Source organism: Haematobia irritans, chromosome 2, assembly GCF_050003625.1.
Source record: "Haematobia irritans isolate KBUSLIRL chromosome 2, ASM5000362v1, whole genome shotgun sequence".
Taxonomy (NCBI): domain Eukaryota; kingdom Metazoa; phylum Arthropoda; class Insecta; order Diptera; family Muscidae; genus Haematobia; species Haematobia irritans.
In genome coordinates, this window is record NC_134398.1 from 22090931 (window position 1) to 22113624 (window position 22694).

Below are 22694 nucleotides of genomic sequence, written 5' to 3' on the forward strand. Positions count from 1 at the left end.
TTGAAACAAAATTTTGCTATAGAAATAAAATTTTGGCAAAATTTTTTATAAAAAAAATGTTGACAAATTTTTCTGTACAAAAAAATTTTGACAAAGTCTTCTATAGAAATAAAATTTTAATAAAATTTTCTATAGAAATAAAATTTTGACAAACTTTTCTATAGGAATAAAATTTTGATAAAACTTGGTATGGAAACAACATTTTTGTAAAATTTTCTCCCAATTTTGATAGTTCCGATAAATACAATTTTGACAAAATTTTCTCTAGAAATAAAATTTTGCAAATTTTTCTGTAGAAATAAAATTTTGACAAAATTTTCTATAGAAATACAATTTTGACAAAATTTTCTATAGAAATAAAATTTTGTCAAAGTTTTCCATAGAACTAAAATTGTGACAACATTTTCTATTAAAATAAAATTTTGCTATAGAAATAAAATTTTGACAAATTTTTCTATAAAAAATGTTGACAAATTTTTCTATATAAATAAAATTTTGACAAAGTCTTCTATAGAAATAAAATTTTGACAAATTTTTCTATAAAAAAATGTTGACAAATTTTTCTATATAAATAAAATTTTGACAAAATTTTCTATAGAAATAAAATTTTGACAAAATTTTCTATAGAAATACAATTTTGACAAAATTTTCTATAGAAATACAATTTTGAAAAAATTTTCTATAGAAATAAAATTTTCTATAGAAATACAATTTTGACAAAATTTTCTGTAGAAATAAAATTTTGACAAAATTTTCTATAGAAATGAAATTTTGACAAAATGTTCTATAGAAATAAAATATTGACAAAATTTTCTATAGAATTAAAATTTTGACAAAATTATCTATAGAAATACAATTTTGACAAAATTATCTATAGAAATACAATCTTGACAAAGTTTTCTGTAAAAATACAATGTTGACAAAATTTTCTATTAAAATAATATTTGACAAAGTGTTTTATAGAAATAAAATTTTGTCAAAATTTTACATAGAACTAAAATTTTGACAAAATTTTCTATTGAAATAAAATTTTGCTATAGAAATGCAATTTTGACAAAATTTTCTATAGAAATAGAATTTTGATTAAACTTGGTATGGAAACAACATTTTTGTAAAATTTTCTCAAAATTTTGGTAGTTCAGATAAATACAATTTTGACAAACTTTTCTAGAGGAATAAAATTTTGAAAAACCTTGGTATGGAAACATTTTTTTAAAAATTTTCTCCCAATGTTGGTAGTTTAGATAAAAACAAATTTGGACAAAATTTTCTATAGAAATAAAATTTTTCAAATTTTCCTGAAGAAATAAAATTTTGACAAAGTGTTCTATAGAAATAAAATTTTGACAAAATTTTCCAAGGAAATAAAATTTTAAAAAAATTTTCTATTAAAATAATATTTGACAAAGTGTTCTATAGAATAAAATTTTGTCAAAGTTTTCCATAGAACTAAAATTTTGACAAAATTTTCTATTGAAATAAAATTTTGACAAAATTTTCTATAAAAATAAAATTTTATCAAAATTTTATTCCTATAGAAAGAATAAAATTTTGATAAAACTTGGTATGGAAACAACATTTTTGTAAAATTGTATTTAGTTCAGATAAATACAATTTTGACAAATAAAATTTTCTATAGAAATACAATTTTGACAAAATTTTCTGTAGAAATAAAATTTTGACAAAATTTTCTATAGAAATGAAATTTTGACAAAATGTTCTATAGAAATAAAATATTGACAAAATTTTCTATAGAATTAAAATTTTGACAAAATTATCTATAGAAATACAATTTTGACAAAATTATCTATAGAAATACAATCTTGACAAAGTTTTCTGTAAAAATACAATGTTGACAAAATTTTCTATTAAAATAATATTTGACAAAGTGTTTTATAGAAATAAAATTTTGTCAAAATTTTACATAGAACTAAAATTTTGACAAAATTTTCTATTGAAATAAAATTTTGCTACAGAAATGCAATTTTGACAAAATTTTCTATAGAAATAGAATTTTGATTAAACTTGGTATGGAAACAACATTTTTGTAAAATTTTCTCCCAATTTTTGGTAGTTCAGATAAATACAATTTTGACAAACTTTTCTAGAGGAATAAAATTTTGAAAAACCTTGGTATGGAAACATTATTTTAAAAGTTTTCTCCCAATGTTGGTAGTATAGATAAAAACAAATTTGGACAAAATTTTCTATAGAAATAAAATTTTTCAAATTTTCCTGAAGAAATAAAATTTTGACAAAGTGTTCTATAGAAATAAAATTTTGACAAAATTTTCTAAGGAAATAAAATTTTAACAAAATTTTCTATTAAAATAATATTTGACAAAGTGTTCTATAGAATAAAATTTTGTCAAAGTTTTCCATAGAACTAAAATTTTGACAAAATTTTCTATTGAAATAAAATTTTGACAAAATTTTCTATAAAAATAAAATTTTATCAAAATTTTATTCCTATAGAAAGAATAAAATTTTGATAAAACTTGGTATGGAAACAACATTTTTGTAAAATTGTATTTAGTTCAGATAAATACAATTTTGACAAAATTTTCTATTGAAACAAAATTTTGCTATAGAAATAAAATTTTGGCAAAATTTTTTATAAAAAAAATGTTGACAAATTTTTCTGTACAAAAAATTTTTGACAAAGTCTTCTATAGAAATAAAATTTTAATAAAATTTTCTATAGAAATAAAATTTTGACAAACTTTTCTATAGGAATAAAATTTTGATAAAACTTGGTATGGAAACAACATTTTTGTAAAATTTTCTCCCAATTTTGATAGTTCCGATAAATACAATTTTGACAAAATTTTCTCTAGAAATAAAATTTTGCAAATTTTTCTGTAGAAATAAAATTTTGACAAAATTTTCTATAGAAATACAATTTGACAAAATTTTCTATAGAAATAAAATTTTGTCAAAGTTTTCCATAGAACTAAAATTGTGACAACATTTTCTATTGAAATAAAATTTTGCTATAGAAATAAAATTTTGACAAATTTTTCTATATAAATAAAATTTTGACAGAGTCTTCTATAGAAATAAAATTTTGACAAATTTTTCTATAAAAAAATGTTGACAAATTTTTCTATATAAATAAAATTTTGACAAAATTTTCTATAGAAATAAAATTTTGACAAAATTTTCTATAGAAATACAATTTTGACAAAATTTTCTATAGAAATACAATTTTGACAAAATTTTCTATAGAAATAAAATTTTCTATAGAAATACAATTTTGACAAAATTTTCTGTAGAAATAAAATTTTGACAAAATTTTCTATAGAAATGAAATTTTGACAAAATGTTCTATAGAAATAAAATTTTGACAAAATTTTCTATAGGAATAAAATTTTGATAAACTTTGGTATGGAAACAACATTTTTATAAAATTTTCTCCCAATTTTGGTAGATTGCTTTTGGCTCGAGTGGCAACCGTGATCTCAATCCGTGGCTCCGAAGTTAAGTTCCTCGTTCACCAAAATTTTCGGATCTCAATCCGTTGGACATTTGTGCCTGGTTCATTTTTATACCCACCACCATAGAATATATAAAGTATATATATTCTTGATCAGGGAGAAATTCTAAGACGATATAAGCATGTCCGTCTGTCTGTCTGTCTGGCTGTCTGTTGTAATCACGCTACAGCATTCAATAATGGAGCTATCGTCCTGAAATTTGGCACAGAATCGTCTTTTGTCTGCGCGCAGGTCAAGTTCGAAGATGGGCTATATCGGGCCATGTTTTGGTATAGCCCCCATATAAACCGACCTCCCGATTTGGGGTCTTTCGCTTATAGAAACCGTAGTTTTCATCCAATTTGCGCGAAATTGAAAATCTAGAGATATTTTGGGACCTTGAAGAGGTATGCCAAAAATGGTGAGTGTCGGTCCATGTTTTGGTATAGCCCCCATATAGACCGATCTCCCGACTTTACTTCTTGGGCTTATAGAATCCGTAGTTTTTATCCAATTTGCCTCAATTTCAAATTCTAGAGGTATTTTAGAACCATAAAGAGGGGTGCCAAAAATGGTGAGTAGCGGTCCATGTTTTGGTATGGTCCCCATATAAAACGACCTCCCGATTTGGGGTTTGGGCTTATAGAAACCGTAGTTTTTATCCAATTTGTCTGAAATTGGAAATCTAGAGGTATTTTAGGACCATAAAGAGGTGTGCCGAAAATGGTGAGTATCGGTCCATATTTTGGTATAGCCCCCATATAGACCGATTTCCCGATTTTACTTCTTGGGCTTCTAGAATCCGAAGTTTTTATCTTATTTGCCTGAAATTGGAAATCTAGAGGTATTGTAGGACCACAATTATGTGTGCCAAAAATTGTGAGTATCGGTCCATATTTTGGTATAGCCCCCATATAGACCGATCTCCCGATTTTACTCTTGGGCTTATAGAAACCGCAGTTTTTATTCAATTTACCTGAAATTGGAAATCTAGAGGTATTTTAGGACCATAAAGAGGTGTGCCGAAAATGGTGAGTATCGGTCCATATTTTCGTATAGCCTCCATATAGACCGATTTCCCGATTTTACTTCTTGGGCTTCTAGAATCCGAAGTTTTTATCCTATTTGCCTGAAATTGGAAATCTAGAGGTATTTTCGGGTCATAAAGAGGTATGCCGAAAACGGTGAGTATCGGTCCATATTTTAGTATAGCCCCCATAAGAACGATCTCCCGATTTAACTCTTTGAGTTTCTAGAAACCGTAGTTTTTATCTGATTTGCCTTAAATTGTAAATATTCTGGTATTTTAGGCTCACAAAAACGTGTATCGGATTAAGTTTTTATCGGTCCATTTGGTAATGCCTCCATATAGACCGACTTCACTTCTTGAGGGTGTAGAAAGCGCACTTATCATGAAAATTGCTTGAAACTCAATGTAAAATTTCCAGATTTTACTTCTACAGATTTAAGATTTCAAATCAAAACGTTATTTTATAATTTTCTTGCACACTTACAAGAGATGTTAATGATTCCTCTAAAACTCAAACAAAAATGGTTCTTATAAATCCAGAATCTGATATAGTCCTCATAGGTGAAATCTTTAAATTTATCTTCGGGAAGTGTCCTCTAGTCCTCAAGTCCTTCTGAAATTTCAAAGGAACCCCTAATATTTGGTTCATGGTGGTGGGTATTTAAGATTCGGCCCGGCCGAACTTACTGCTGTATATACTTGTTGAGATTAAGATTGGCACTAAAAAATTCCGAAGTGTTGATAATCTCAAGTCGGCGCCTCGCCGGAAATGGGGTAAAATACAGTAATTACTTTCAGGCAGTGGGGTACAAGGAAAACGATATTTAACATATACACTCAAAAAAAAGTTTACTTTAATCCAAAGAATTTGACCTTCCCTTAAGGATTTTGGTATTGATTCCGAGCCAAAGATGCGGCTTCTTTAAAATAAAGAATTTTTTTAGCGATATATCTGACTTTAAATCTAGGACCAATAAAATTAAAATTAGGATACAGATCTCATTTGTCAAATTTGCATTCTCTTTTCGCGGTTTATTAATAAAGGTACTTACGTACAAACAAATGCCCCTTTAAAGATCCAAATTATAACGGATACTTCAAAGTAAAAAATGTTTTCTTAATTCCATTACAACTTTAAACCAAAGACGCTAAATCCTCAAAATAAGTCATATCCTATATTTGAAGCGTTTTTATCTTAAATCTAAAGTTCCTATATTTCACTTAAGGACAATTTCTTTAAATCAAAAATATTTATCTTTACTTTAAGGAAAATTAGCCTTAGTTCAAAGATATGCGACTTTAATGGAGGAAGCAAATTTACAAAATTTGTGTCCTAAATTTAATGAAAAAAATGTTTGAAATCTTTATTTTAATTAAAATTTCATTATTTTAAAGAAGTTTGTTCTTAATATTTTGTAAATTTCGCATCCTAAAATTTAGGTTGCGTAATCATTAATATCACGTAAATATTTTTTTTTTCAGTGTAACATTTGATGTATATGTATTTATTTATATTGGCGATACATTGCAAAATAATTGATTAATGGTTGATAATAAAAAAAACTTATTCAGACACTGGACCCAAAGTCAAAATGAATGTTCTGATTTGCATGGCACTTAATTCAATCAGGAATTTCTTATCGTCCGTATTCTCCAAAGGCAATTCGCCCACAGAATATTTCATTCTCTTAAGTTTTTCACTACGTAAACGATTCAATTCTTGATGGGAGTGCGAGGCGATATTCCTTTTCAGACGATTATTTTCAGCACCCAGTTCACCAGCAGGTAAAAGTTCATCATGGAATTTTGTTGAATACATGGGCCGCTCTGCCATTTGCAATTGAACATATTCAAAAGATTTTGCAAAGACAGCATAACTCTCATAAAGATGATCTTCGGGATCGGGGACAAATTCCATACGAAGATTTTCATCTAGCCAAGCATTACCATCGAGAGTGGTCTCACGTATATCACTAATGCCAAAGCCTTGGAAAACATTCTTAACATTGAATTGAACAAATTTGGAATATTTGGGATCTTCATCTTTTTCCAAAATATGCTCGAAACGAACAAGAATTTCATGATCATGCCAAGGTTCAAAAGTGAGAAGATGAATATTTTTGGGAAGATTTAGCGATAAGCCAGTGAACTGTAAATAACAAAAAATATTCCATTAGAGTCATAGACCTTCTTCGTTATTGCTATACTTACAATATTGGTGAACTGTTGACTCCATTCTGTGTAGGAATAATTCGTCTCACTAAAGAATCTCCATGGTGCTAAGGTCTTTTGCAATTGCGTAAATCTTTCCAGAGATTGTGTAGTTGGACTTTGGTCCAATTGTGAGGGACCCACAATCAAATAATGAATTCCCCGGGCCACTAAACCTTGCCCATAGGCTGTCTCATTCAGGGATTCGTCCACACCAAAAGCATCATCATGTAACAAACGCCTATGTATCATTAATTCCAAGGAGCCATCGGCCAAAGAAGATCCACCCTGGGCACGATCAGTTAATATGGCCATGCGTGTATGTTCATCTTCCAAAGCAATCTTTGTGGTTACCGGATAATAGTTACCCGCTGTAGGTTCATGCAGCTTAACTCTCCATGTATCACGATGATCTTTCAAACGTTTAATCATCTCACGACCATTCGAATCTGTATAGAAGATGCCTTCCGATTTAATGTCCGAATTGAAACGAGTCACAATCTCTTTGCCCACTTTATCGTCCACAGGAATGGGACCAACCATCCATTCAAATTCGGCATAACGTTTCTCCTTGTAAACTCTGACCACCTGACTAATCCAATCATTGAATTTCTGATGGACTTCCTCAACCAAATTACCCCGATAGACTGTAATCTCTGGAGCCACAGTTACTGTATGGACTGTATCAGTTTTAGGTCTAAATATATACGCCCCCGATGATCTATTTCTAAATATACGATTATTGCCTTCAGCTCCTTCGTAATAGAGGAATTCTTGACTAATCATATGACTGATACCTTCAGCATCGACAGCTGATAGGAAACCATTGGTATCAAAAGTCAAACGCATATGCTGCAAGGAAAAAGTGACATTATTCAATTTGGTTTCTCAAATATTATCGTAAGAAATCTGGCGATTTTTACCTGATTTCCTATATCCACTAAACTGGACATATTATCTGGATCTGGTACTGGCTTCATGTGATGACCATCAGTTTTTTGTATATAGAAAGATTTATAGCCAAAAGCTGGTATATCCTTGGCATAGAATATCAGTTCATAGTTGGCTGCCGATTTGCGGAATTTCAATTTTTGTACAGCTTCAGCTACTGGTACGTACTGTATATCCATGACAACATCTGCAACCAAATGTATACAAATTTATAATCAATTCGAAACTATATTCTGATGTGAAAATTTTGTCAAAATTTCTTTCTATAGAAAATATTGTCCAAACTTTATTTCCATACCAAATTTTGTCAAAATATATATATTTTGTCAAATTTTCTATAGAAAATTTTGTCAAAATTTTATTTCTACAGAAAAATTAATCAACATTTTATTTCTGTATAAAATTTTGCCAACATTTTATTTCTATAAAAAATTTTGTCAACATTTTATTTTGAATAACAATTTGTTATTAAAATAACAATTTGTTTTTAATAACAATGTTATTTCTATTGAAAATTTTGTAAAAATTGCATCTCTATAGAAAAATTTTCCAAAATTTTATTACCATAGAAAATTTTGTCAAATTTTATTTCTATAGAAAATTTTCTAAAAATTTTATTTCTATAGAAAATTTTCTAAAAATTTTATTTCTATAGAAAATTTTGTCAAAATTTTATTTCTATAGAAAATTTTGTCAAAATTTTGTTTCTATAGAAAATTTTGTCAACATTTTATTTTTATAGACATTTTTGTCAAAATTTTAATTTTATAGAAAATTTTCTCAAAATTGTATTTCTTTAGAAATTTTGGTCAAGATTTTATTCCTATAGCGAATTTTTTCAAACATTTATTTCCATAGAAAATTTTGTCAAAATTTTATATCTACAGAAAATTTTGTTAATATTTTATTCCTATTGAAATTTTTGTTAAAATTTTATTTCCATAGCAAATTTGGTCAAGATTTTATTTCTATAGGAGATTTTGTCAAGATTTTATTTCTATAGCAAATTTTGTCAAGATTTTATTTTTATAGCGAATTTTGTCAAAATTTTATATCTACAGAAAAATTTGTCAAAATTTTATTTCTATAGAAAATTTTGTCAAAATTTTATTTCTATAGAAAATTTTGTCAAAATTTTATTTCTATAGAAAAATTTGTCAAAATATTATTTCTATAGAAAATGTTGTCAAAAATTTATTTCTATAGAAAATTTTGTCTATATTTTTTTCCAAAAAAAATTTGTCAAAATTTTGGCTCTATAGAAAATTTTTTCAACATTATATCTCTATAAAAATTTTGTCAAAATATTATCTCTATAGAAAATTTGGTCAAGATTTTATTTCTATAGAAGATTTTGTCAAAATTTTATTTCTATAGAAAATTATGTCAAAATTTTATTTCTGTAAAAAATTTATATATTATATATCTGTAAAAATGAATTTTGTCAAAATTTTATTTCTGTAGCGAATTTTGTCAAAATTTTATTTTTCTAGAAAATTCTATCAAAATTTTATCTCTATAGAAAAATTTGTCAAAATTTTATTTCTATAGAAAATTTTGTCAAAATTTTATTTGTATAGAAAATTTTGTCAAAATTTTATTTCTAAAGAAAATTTTGTCAAAATTTTATTTCCAAAGAAATTTTTGTCAAAATTTTATTTCTAAAGAAAATTTTGTCAAAATTTTATTTCTACAGAAAATTTTGTCAAAATTTTATTTCTATAGAAAAAATTGTCAAAATATTATTTCCATAGAAAAAATTGTCAAAATATTATTTCTATAGAAAATGTTGTCAAAATATTATTTCTATAGAAAATGTTGTCAAAAATTTATTTCTATAGAAAATTTTGTAAATTTTTTTTCTAAAAAAAATTGTCAAAATTTTTGCTCTATAGAAAATTTTTCAACATTATATCTCTATAAAAAATTTTGTCAAAATTTTATTTCTATAGAAAAATTTTTCAAAATATTATTTCTATAGAAAATGGTGTCAAAAATTTATTTCTATAGAAAATTTTGTCTATATTTTTTTCCAAAAAAAATTTGTCAAAATTTTGGCTCTATAGAAAATTTTTTCAACATTATATCTCTATAAAAATTTTGTCAAAATATTATCTCTATAGAAAATTTAGTCAAGATTTTATTTCTATAGAAGATTTTGTCAAAATTTTATTTCTATAGAAAATTATGTCAAAATTTTATTTCTGTAGAAAATTTATATATTATATATCTGTAAAAATGAATTTTGTCAAAATTTTATTTCTGTAGCGAATTTTGTCAAAATTTTATTTTTCTAGAAAATTCTATCAAAATTTTATTTCTATAGAAAAATTTGTCAAAATTTTATTTCTATAGAAAATTTTGTCGAAATTTTATTTGTATAGAAAATTTTGTCAAAATTTTATTTCTAAAGAAAATTTTGTCAAAATTTTATTTCCAAAGAAAATTTTGTCAAAATTTTATTTCTAAAGAAAATTTTGTCAAAATTTTATTTCTACAGAAAATTTTGTCAAAATTTTATTTCTATAGAAAAAATTGTCAAAATATTATTTCCATAGAAAAAATTGTCAAAATATTATTTCTATAGAAAATGTTGTCAAAATATTATTTCTATAGAAAATGTTGTCAAAAATTTATTTCTATAGAAAATTTTGTAAATTTTTTTTCTAAAAAAAATTTGTCAAAATTTTTGCTCTATAGAAAATTTTTCAACATTATATCTCTATAAAAATTTTGTAAAAATATTATCTCTATAGAAAATTTGGTCAAGATTTTATTTCTATAGAAGATTTTGTGAACATTTTATATCTATAGAAAATTATGTCAAAAATTTATTTCTATAGAAAATTTTGTCTATATTTTTTTCCAAAAAAAATTTGTCAAAATTTTGGCTCTATAGAAAATTTTTTCAACATTATATCTCTATAAAAATTTTGTCAAAATATTATCTCTATAGAAAATTTAGTCAAGATTTTATTTCTATAGAAGATTTTGTCAAAATTTTATTTCTATAGAAAATTATGTCAAAATTTTATTTCTGTAGAAAATTTATATATTATATATCTGTAAAAATGAATTTTGTCAAAATTTTATTTCTGTAGCGAATTTTGTCAAAATTTTATTTTTCTAGAAAATTCTATCAAAATTTTATCTCTATAGAAAAATTTGTCCACATTTTATTTCTATAGAAAATTTTGTCAAGACTTTATTTGTATAGAAAATGTTGCCAAATTTTATTTCTAAAGAAAATTTTGTCAAAATTTTATTTCCAAAGAAAATTTTGTCAAAATTTTATTTCCAAAGAAAATTTTATCAAAATTTTATTTCTAAAGAAAATTTTTTCAATAGTTTAATTCTATAGAAAGCTTTGTCAAAATTTTATTTCTAAAATAAATCTTGTAAAATTTTCATTTTTCTAGAGAATTTTGTCAAAATTTTATTTCTATAGAAAATTTTGCCAACATTTTATTTCTATAAAAATTTTTGACAACATTTTATTTTTAATAAAATTTTTTTCAAAGTGTTATTTCTATTGAAAATTTTGTAAAAATTGTATCTCTATAGAAATTTTTTTCAACGTTTTATCACAATAGAAAATTTTGTCAAAATATTATCTCTATAGGAAATTTGGTCAAAATTTTATTTCTATAGAAAATTTTGTCAAAATTTTATTTCTATAGAAAATTTTGTCAAAATTTTATTTCTATAGCCAATTTTGTCAAAATTTTATTTCCAAAGAAAATTTTGTCAAAATTTTATTTCTAAAGAAAATTTTGTCAAAATTTTATTTCTACAGAAAATTTTGTCAAAATTTTATTTCTATAGAAAAAATTGTCAAAATATTATTTCCATAGAAAAAATTGTCAAAATATTATTTCTATAGAAAATGTTGTCAAAATATTATTTCTATAGAAAATGTTGTCAAAAATTTATTTCTATAGAAAATTTTGTAAATTTTTTTTCTAAAAAAAATTTGTCAAAATTTTTGCTCTATAGAAAATTTTTCAACATTATATCTCTATAAAAATTTTGTAAAAATATTATCTCTATAGAAAATTTGGTCAAGATTTTATTTCTATAGAAGATTTTGTGAACATTTTATATCTATAGAAAATTATGTCAAAAATTTATTTCTATAGAAAATTTTGTCTATATTTTTTTCCAAAAAAAATTTGTCAAAATTTTGGCTCTATAGAAAATTTTTTCAACATTATATCTCTATAAAAATTTTGTCAAAATATTATCTCTATAGAAAATTTAGTCAAGATTTTATTTCTATAGAAGATTTTGTCAAAATTTTATTTCTATAGAAAATTATGTCAAAATTTTATTTCTGTAGAAAATTTATATATTATATATCTGTAAAAATGAATTTTGTCAAAATTTTATTTCTGTAGCGAATTTTGTCAAAATTTTATTTTTCTAGAAAATTCTATCAAAATTTTATCTCTATAGAAAAATTTGTCAACATTTTATTTCTATAGAAAATTTTGTCAAGACTTTATTTGTATAGAAAATGTTGCCAAATTTTATTTCTAAAGAAAATTTTGTCAAAATTTTATTTCCAAAGAAAATTTTGTCAAAATTTTATTTCCAAAGAAAATTTTATCAAAATTTTATTTCTAAAGAAAATTTTTTCAATAGTTTAATTCTATAGAAAGCTTTGTCAAAATTTTATTTCTAAAATAAATCTTGTAAAATTTTCATTTTTCTAGAGAATTTTGTCAAAATTTTATTTCTATAGAAAATTTTGCCAACATTTTATTTCTATAAAAATTTTTGACAACAATTTATTTTTAATAAAATTTTTTTCAAAGTGTTATTTCTATTGAAAATTTTGTAAAAATTGTATCTCTATAGAAATTTTTTTCAACATTTTATCACAATAGAAAATTTTGTCAAAATATTATCTCTATAGGAAATTTGGTCAAAATTTTATTTCTATAGAAAATTTTGTCAAAATTTTATTTCTATAGAAAATTTTGTCAAAATTTTATTTCTATAGCCAATTTTGTCAAAATTTTATTTTCTTTGGAAATAAAATTTTGTCAAAATTTTATTTCCAAAGAAAATTTTGTCAAATTTTTATTTCTATAGAAAATTTTGTTAAAATTTTATTTCTATAGAAAGTTTTGTCAAAATTTTATTTCCAAAGAAAATTTTGTCAAAATTTTATTTCTATAGAAAATTTTGTCAAAATTTTATTTCTATAGAAAGTTTTGTCAAAATTTTATTTCTATAGAAAGTTTTGTCAAAATTTTAGTTCTAAAATAAATAAAATAAAATAAATCTTGTAAAAATTTCTCTAGAGAGTTTTGTCAAAATTTTATTTCCAAAGAAAATTTTTGTCAAAATTTTATTACCAAAAAAATTTTTGTCAAAATTTTATTTCTATATAAAGTCCTGTGAAAATTTTATTTGTAAAATAAATCTTGTAAAAATTTCATATCTAGAGAATTTTGTAAAAAATTTATTTCTAAAATAAATCTTGTAAAAAATTGTTTTCTCTAGAGAATTTTGACAAAATGTTATCTCTATAGAACATTTTGTCAAAATTGTATTTCTATAGGAAATTTTCTCAAACTTTTATTTCTACAGAAATTTCTTTTTTTTGAAATTTTGTCAAGTTTTCATTTCTATAGAAAAATTTGTCAAAATTTTATTTCCAAAGTAAATTTTGTCAAAATTTTATTTCCAAAGAAAATTTTTCAAAATTTTATTTCTATATAAAGTTTTGTCAAAATTGTATTTCTAAAATAAATCTTGTAAACATTTCATTTCTCTCGAGAATTTTGTAAAAATTTTGTTTCTAAAATAAATCTTTATAAAAAATTTCATTTCTCTAGAGAATTTTGACAAAATGGTGTCTCTATAGAACATTTTGTCAAACTTTTATTTGTACACAAAAGTTTGATTTTTTTTTTGGAAATTTTGTCAAGTTTTCATTTCTATAGAAAATTTTGTCAAAATTTTAGTTTTTACAGGAAATTTTGTCAAAATTTTATTTTTATAGAAAATTTTGTCAAAATTTTGTTTCTATTATTAACGTTTCCCTAATTTTGGGGAAAGATAAATAAGGAGATAAATAAATGTGTCCTTCTTCCGAAAGTTTTTGTGATACCTTTGTGATCAATTGAGTTTACAACGTCATAATTGCTCTACCTACCTTTGTGATCCTTGACCAAGTAATTAACATCAGCCACCGGTACTCGAACATAATCATGTACAGGATGACCCAAAGGATTATAGAGAGTCAGCGTGAACTGATCACTTTGCTCTGAAACATCACACGAACTGATATTCAAAAGTGAACAAGTTTTGAATTCAAATTTAACTGGTCTTGGTTTGCCATAGCGTTTTGGCCTCGGTGATTCTCCTTCGGTCAATACATTCAAAACAGATCTGGAATTGGCCTCACAAGTTCTCATGCCCACACTTAAATGACGCGCATAATCGAAGGCCACCTTTTGTTTTTCCGTTCCGGTGACAGCATCATGATGTTGCATTATTCCCATAGTTTCACGCATAAAATTCAAATGAGGCAAAAGTTCCGGATAACGATTGGGTGAGAGAGTGGTCAATTGCTTGCAAACCTGCAGGAAATTATTGCCCACACGTTCGTAACGTTTTATGGTGGGACGTGATGTGAAATAGCCTGTCCAATAGGCATGTGGATCTGAGGCATAAGGGAAGAAATCATCATCCTTTGTAGGCCAAGTTATACCGGCATCATGTAGGGCTTTCAGATAGCATGAGGGTGTGGAGTATAGAAGATTTATGTTGGAACCATTTACTTGGCGGGCATTGGCATATCTGTGGGGATGGAGATAAGATTTTTACGTGAAATAATAGTAATGTTTTTTTTTTTTAATTCTTTATTGTTTCAAGAATATGTTTATGAAACTTGACTTGTCTTTATTTTTCCCATTTATCAGGATTATGTTACTCACTTTATGAGTTTATCCAAATTTTTATACCACATATTGGCATTTTGATAATGGAAATCCTCACCCATGGTAACTAGAATATGATTGGCTCGATAACCCTTAGCCATTTTCAGAGCTATATCGAAGAACTCATTAACCTAAAAACCAAAGAAATTCCGATTAGACACTTATGGATTATAGTCCATACAATTTTGTAAGCCCACAAATAGGCAAGGGTGAGGATTTCCCTAAAATATCTAAATTTTTTTAATTCGTCTATTAGCCAGTTTTGTTAGAAAATTAGCCTATGATCAAATTTTCTATAAAAATTCGCATAACAGCAAATTTTCGCATATCAAAAAATTTTCTACAAAAACGTTTTTATGGAAATTTGTTAAAAAAAAAATTCACCTATCTGCATATTTTCTATAAAAACTTCCATCTGCAGCAAATTTATTAGCTAATTTGCCATAAAAATTCACCTACCAGACAATATTCCACCAAAAGGAAGGAAATTTTATTTAAAACTGTGCCTTTCAGAAAATTTTCTAAGAATAATTGCCTGGTGCCAAATTAAAAAAAATCGTCTATCACCAAATTTCTATGAAAAATTTGCCTATCACCAACTTTCTATGAAAAATTTGCCTATCACCAAATTTCTATGAAAAATTTGCCTATCACCAAATTTCTATGAAAAATTTGCCTATCACCAAATTTTCTAAGAAAATTCGCCACCACCAAATTTTCTAAGAAAATTCGCTTGCCACCAAATTTTCTAAGAAAATTCGCTTGCCACCAAATTTTCTAAGAAAATTCGCCTACCACCAAATTTTCTAAGAAAATTCGCCACCACCAAATTTTCTAAGAAAATTTGCCTAACACCGAATTTTCTAAGAAAATTCGCCTAACACCAAATTTTCTAAAAACAATGGCCTATCACCAAATTTTCTAAAAAAAATTTAAGAAAAATCGCCTATCACCAAATATTTTAATAAAATTCGCCGACCACCAAATTTTCTAAGAAAATTCGCCTATCACCTGTTTTAATAAAATTTGCCTATCACCAAATTTTTTAAGAAAAATTGCCTATCACCAAAATTTTTAAGAAAAATCGCCGATCACCAAATTTTTTAACCAAATTCGCCTATCTCCAAATATTCTAAGAAAATTCGACTATTACCAAATTTTCAATAAAAAATACTCATATCACAAAAATTTCTATGAAAAATTTCTATAACCAAATTTATCATATCACCAAATTTTCTATAAAAATTCGTCTATCACCAAATTTTCTATAAAAATTCGCCTATCACCAAATTTTCTATGAAAAATTCGTCTATCACCAAATTTTCTATAAAAATTCGCCTATCACCAAATTTTCTATGAAAAATTCGCCTATCACCAAATTTTCTAAGAAAATTCGCCTATTTGCAAAATTTCTAAGAAAATTCGCCTATCAAATTTTTCAAAAACAAATCTCCTATCCCCAAATTTTCTAAAAAAAATTAAGAAAAATCGCCTATCGCCAAATTTTTTAATAAAATTCGCCGATCACCAAATTTTGTAAGAAAAATCGCCTATCACCAAATGTTTTAATAAAATTCGCCTATCATCAAAATTTTTGAGAAAAATCGCCGATCACCAAATTTTCTATAAAAATTCGCCTATTTGCAAAATTTCTAAGAAAATTCGCCTATCAAATTTTTCAAAAACAAATCTCCTATCACCAAATTTTCTAAAAAAAAAATTAAGAAAAATCGCCTATCGCCAATTTTTTTAATAAAATTCGCCGATCACCAAATTTTCTAAGAAAAATCGCCTATCACCAATTTTTTTAATAAAATTCGCCGATCACCAAAATTTTTAAGAAAAATCGCCTATCACCAAATGTTTTAATAAAATTCGCCTATCATAAAAATTTTTGAGAAAAATCGCCGATCACCAAATTTTCTATAAAAATTCGCCTATCACCAAATTTTCTATGAAAAATTCGCCTATCACCATATTTTCTAAGAAAATTCGCCTATCAAATCTTTCAAAAACAAATCTCCTATCACCAAATTTTCTAAAAAAAAATTAAGAAAAATCGCCTATCGCCAAATTTTTTAATAAAATTAGCCGATCACCAAATTTTCTAAGAAAAATCGCCTATCACCAATTTTTTTAATAAAATTCGCCGATCACCAAAATTTTTAAGAAAAATCGCCTATCACCAAATGTTTTAATAAAATTCGCCTATCATCAAAATTTTTAAGAAAAATCGCCGATCAACAAATTTTTTAATAAAATTCGCCTATCACCAAATGTTCTGATAAAATTCTCCTATCACCAAATTTACTAAGAAAATTCGCCTCTCACCAACTTTTCTAAGAAAATTCGCCTATTACAAAATTTTCTAAGAAAATTCGCCTATTACGAAATTTTCTATGAAAATTCGCCTATCACTAAATTTTCCAAGAAAATTCGCCTATCAACAAATTTTCTAAGTAAATTCGCCTATCACCAAATTTTCCATGAAAATTCGCCTATCACTAAATTTTCCAACAAAATTCGCCTATCATCAAATTTTTTAAGAAAATTCGCCTATCCAAATTTTCTAAGAAAATTCGCCTTTCACCAAATTTTTAAAGAAAATTCGACTATTAACAAATTGTCTAAGAAAATTCGCCTATTACCAAATTTTCTAAGAAAATTCGGTTATCAGCAATTTATTTAAAAAATTCGAAAGTTCGTTGGCTCGTAAATTTTTTAAGAAAATACTCCCATTAGAAAAATTTTCGAATATACGCCTATCAGTGAATTTTAGAATTTAGAATTAGAAGATATGCTAAGAAAATTAGCTTGTAAACAAATTAACATTTGTTTTTAGTGCGTTGCCAAGTTTCAAGTAAAGTTTCTTCAACATTTTCTTGCACTCAATAAAGCTTTTCAATATTTAAAATTTTGTTGGTAAAACTTAATTACCTTATTAATTTATCCAAATTTTTGTAATAAACATTGGCATCCTGATAGGTGAAATCCCCACCCATGGTTATGATAATGTTGTTAGTACGATAGTACTTCGACTGCGTATTAACAAAGTCAAAGAACTCATCGACCTATATATATTTGAAGAGTTATGGTTAGAAGTTGATTAGTTAGTTGGGTCTTATCATTTGTTCAACATTCTAATACATACCCTTCTCTGAACATTGTTATCTGGACTATGTTTGCCATCGATTATGGGCTCATCGGCACATAGAATATCAAAACAAAAACCTGGTGGAGGTTGATATTGATTGTACAACGCCCCCGTAAAAAGATGAGCTGCTTCATCTAAATTTGCCGAAGCTCTCCATATCATTTCGGCTTTTTTAGTCATTAATCGTTCATCCTTATCCTGATAGTCCAGACGGCCAAAGAACAAACCATCAAAACCCATCTGAGCAAATATGGATGCCATTTCACGCGAATGACCGAATGGATCAATTTGCCAACCAATACGGGGACGTCCACACTCGCCAAAGGTATCATTGAGACGTCTGTAAAATGGATAAAGTGAGGATATTAAAAAATAAAAAAAACTCACAAAAATATTTATTAAAATTTTGGATGGAGACCTCTACGAAACACTATTCAAATAATTTTAGGGTGACTGATATATAATGCAACCAATTTTAGGTATATTTCATTTCTAAATCGCTTGTCTGATAGCTAACAAACTTGATGGAGTGACACTTCATTTAATCTAAATAAAATTTTGACAAAATTTTCTATAGAAATAAAATTTTGACAAAATTTTCTATAGAAATAAATTTTTGACAAAATTTTCTATAGTAATAAAATTTTAACAAAATTTTCCACAGAAATAAAATTTTGATAACATTTTCTGTAGAAATATAATTTTGACAAAATTTTCTATAGAAATAAAATTTTGACAAAATTTTCTATATAAATAAAATGTTGACTAAATTTTCTATACATACAAAATTGTAAACATTTTCTATAGAAATAAAATTTTGACAAAATTTTGTATAGAAATAAAATTTTGACAAAATTTTCTATAGAAATAAAATTTTGACAACATTTTCTATAGAAATAAAATTTTGACAAAATTTTCTATAGAAATAAAATTTTGACAAAATTTTCTATAGAAATAAAATTTTGACAAAATTTTCTATAGAAATAAAATTTTGACAAAATTTCTATAGAGATAAAATTTTGACAACATTTTCTCTAGGAAAATAATTTTGACAAAATGTTCAAAGAAACAAAAATTTTGACAATATTTTCTATACGAATAAAAATTTTGACAACATTTTCTATAGAGATAAAATTGTGACACTTTTTATAGAAATATAATTTTGACAAAATTTTCTACAGAAATAACATTTTGACAAAATTTTCTATAGAAATAAAATTTTGACAAAATTTTCTGTAGAAATAAAATGTTGACTAAATTTTCTTTAGAAATAAAATTTTGTAAACATTTTTTATAGAAATAAAATTTTGACAACATTTTCTATAGAAATAAAATTTTGACAAAATTTTCAATGGAAATATAATTTTGACTAAATTTTCTATAGAAATAAAATTTTGACAAAATGTTCAGTGGAAATATAATTTTGACAAAATTTTCTACAGAAATAAAATTATGCAAAAATTTCGATGGAAATAAAATTTCGGCAAAATTTTCTATAGAAATAAAATTATGCAAAATTTTCTATAAAAATAAAATTTTCTATAGAAATAAAATTTTGACAAAATTTTCTATAGAAATAAAATTTTGACAAAATTTTCTATAGAAATAAAATTTTGACAAAATTTTCTATAGAAATAAAATTTTGACAAAATTTCTATAGAGATAAAATTTTTACAACATTTTCTCTAGGAAAATAATTTTGACATAATTTTCATAGAAATAAAAATTTTGACAATATTTTCTATACGAATAAAAATTTTGGCAACATTTTCTATAGAGATAAAATTGTGACAAAATTTTTTATAGAATATATAAATTTGACAAAATTTTCTACAGAAATAAAATTTTGTAAACATTTTCTATAGAAATAAAATTTTTACAAAATTTTCTATAGAAATACAATTTTGACAAAATTTTCTGTAGATATATAATTTTTACAAAATTTTCTATAGAAATAAAATTTTGACAAAATTTTCTATAGAAATAAAATTTTGACAAAATTTCTATAGAGATAAAATTTTGACAACATTTTCTCTAGGAAAATAATTTTGACAAAATTTCTTTAGAGATGAAGTTTTAACAAAATTTTCTTAGAAATAAAATTTTGTAAAATTTTCTATAGAAATAAAATCTTTGACAAAATTTTCTATAGAAATAAAATTTTGGCAAAATTTTCTGTAGAAATATAATTTTGACAAAATTTTCTATAGAAATAAAATTTTGACAAAATTTTCTATGGAAATAAAATTTCGATAAAATTTTCTATAGAAATAAAATTTTGACAAAATTTCTATAGAAATAAAATTTTTACAAAATTTTCTATAGAAATAAAATTTTGACAAAATTTTCTGTAGATATATAATTTTTACAAAATTTTCTATAGGAATAAAATTTTGACAAAATATTCTATAAAAATCAAATTTTAACAAAATTTTCTATAGAAATAAACTTTTGACAAAATTTTCTGTAGAAATATAATTTTGACAAAATATTCTATAGAAATAAAATGTTGACAAAATTTTCTATGGAAATAAAATTTCGACAAAATTTTCTATAGAAATAAAGTTTTGGTGGATTATTTTGGGCTCGAGTGGCAACCGTGACTGTAATGCATTTCCAACTCACCTTAGACCCCAGGCAAATTGATCAATAATACTTTGATAATGAGTAGTTGCCTCATCATTCATACTCCAGGCACCACCAATGAATTCCAATCGTCCTTCATTGACCAACATTTTTACTTGTTCCTGTAGATCTGGTGTCTGTTCGGACCACCATTTGAAAAAGAAAGCGGATTCCACATAGATGAAACGTTTCTGGGGATCCTTTAGTAGTTCCTGGACAACAGAATCCAAAATATATTGAACACCGGCTTTTTGTATCAACGTTTGACTGCCATAATAATATTGATCGACTGTTTTCAACCAGCCCACATCGTCATGTGTGTGAGGCACCAAATGGACATTTAGCATATGGGGTTCAGTGCGTGGACAACTCTAGAAGTATTCCAAATTGTAGATAATTTTATAGTTTTTTTTTTCATTGGTTTTTGCAATAATCACAAAAATAATAAAAAAATGCTTATACTTTCTCATCGTTAATTTGCTTAGTTAAGCCGTGTTAGTTTTTTTTCGTTTTTCTCTTTATTTGATTACATTATTTGCGATAACTTTTGATGACCTACCGCATAGCCACACTTTGCCCCCACATTTGGTACTGATTTTTTCTGAGGGAATAACTCAGCACTTTTGATCACTGTCAACGTTATGCATAGCCAAATTAAACGTTTCGAAGAATGCAAGCCTTCTCTGGTTAACATCTTGAATAACCAGGAAATGACTATTGAAATTTAATTATTTTTTATTCTTTGTAATGTGAGGATTTTTGTTAGTTAATTATTATGGTTTTTTTCACTCTATACAAAAAATTTTACAATTCACAAACGCCGACTTCCTAAACCATCCCGGCTAAGGTCTCTGATTGAACTAAGCTCAAATGTGGATTGCATGTACTATTTATTGAGCCTAAGTGGCAAATGTACTCGCACTGGAAGCACACACACGCACACACACTCTCTCTGCACTCTGAGTGTATCTTGAAGATTCTGAGTTATAGGAAAGCAACATAATTGCCATAGACCATTGCATAGGGGTGGGGTGAGGGCGTTGTAAACCGTGATTTGTTTACTATTTGTTTGAGTGAGAGCTTAGTTATAATGCTCATCACTTACCTCATGCTATCATTCGCACTCAGTGATAAGACATAAAATAATGGCGCAAATGCACATTTTCTGACAATGGTGTGCAAAATAATAGCATAAGTATGTTCTTAACACTATTGAGAGTGCTGAAAATTATTGGAGATTTAAAATTTATGGGAAATCGGAAACGATAACACGATTTAAAAGCAAAAATAATTGTAAAATCACTTTTTATACCCTCCATCATACAATAGAAAATATAGTGTCCTGAGGTCAAAGATTTCATGTCCTTACAATATGAACTGGAATTTTCCTTAGCATAGAATACGAATTTCTCTGATATAAAGTTTTTTCCTGTACAAAAATCGATTAACTTTTCAATGAAGTCCCTTACAGTTAAGTGGTTCGACCTAAAATTGTGTATCCCAAATGATTTTTTTTTATACATTTTATTCTTTTAGATTTTTTGTAAATTTTATTTCTAAAGAAAATTTTGTCAACACTTTATTTCTATATAAAATGTTGTTAAAATTTTATTTCCATATTTTATACATTTTATTTTTTTAGAATTTTTATTTAAAATTGTATTACAATATAAAATTTTGTCACAATTGTATTTCTATATAAAATGTTATCGAAATTGTATTTCTATAGCAAATTTTGTCCAAAGTTTATTTCTATAGAGAATTTTGTCTTAATTTTATTTCTATAGAAAATTTTGTCAAAATTTTATGTCTATAGAAAATTTTTGTAAAAATTGTATTTCTATAGCAAATTTTGTCAAAATTGAATTTCTTTAGCAAATTTTGACAACATTTTATTTCTATAGAAAATTTTGTCTAACTTTTATGTCTATAGAAATTTTTTGCAAAATTGTATTTCTATAGCAAATTTTGTCAAAATCGAATTTCTATAGCAAATTTTGTCAAAATTTTATTTCTATAGCAAATTTTGTAAAATTTTATTTCTATAGCAAATTTTGTAAAATTTTATTTCTATAAAAAATTTTGTCAACATTTTCTTTTTATAGAAAATTTTGTCAAAATTTTATTTCAATATTTTTTTTTAATTTTCTTTCAACAGAAAATTTCGTCTAAATTTTATTTCTATAGAAAGTTTTGTAAATATTTTATTTAATTTTTTTTTTTCAAATTTTATTTCTCAGAAAATTTTGTCAAAATTTTATTTCTCAGAAAATTATGTCAACATTTTATTTCTA

The 22694-nt window shown here is 25.1% G+C and overlaps 1 protein-coding gene across 2 annotated transcripts; it reads right to left on the bottom strand.

Moving 5' to 3' along the window:
- Positions 1-5844: 5844 nt before the first annotated feature.
- On the bottom strand, positions 5845-21260 carry LManII (Lysosomal alpha-mannosidase II). Of its 2 annotated transcripts, none has more exons than XM_075293534.1 (8): positions 20960-21260; positions 20401-20771; positions 17773-18115; positions 14619-14752; positions 13835-14481; positions 7641-7855; positions 6718-7569; positions 5845-6655 (listed from the first exon to the last, which is right to left on the bottom strand). In XM_075293534.1, exons 1-8 carry the CDS (start codon positions 21092-21094, stop codon positions 6071-6073), a joined length of 3282 nt encoding a protein of 1093 aa, XP_075149649.1. In that variant the 5' UTR covers positions 21095-21260; the 3' UTR covers positions 5845-6070. The 2 variants fall into 2 exon arrangements, with proteins under 2 accessions (XP_075149649.1, XP_075149648.1); XM_075293533.1 differs by lacking the exon at positions 14619-14752 and adding an exon at positions 17559-17692.
- Positions 21261-22694: the final 1434 nt, after the last annotated feature.

Coding starts and splice junctions, on each gene's coding strand:
- LManII (XM_075293534.1), bottom strand. CDS start 21,094: ATGTTAACCAGAGAAGGCTTGCATTCTTCGAAACGTTTAATTTGGCTA. Junction 20,772..20,959: donor GGGCAAAGTGTGGCTATGCG/GTAGGTCATCAA, acceptor GAATACTTCTAG/AGTTGTCCACGCACTGAACC. Junction 7,570..7,640: donor TAGTGGATATAGGAAATCAG/GTAAAAATCGCC, acceptor TTTTCCTTGCAG/CATATGCGTTTGACTTTTGA.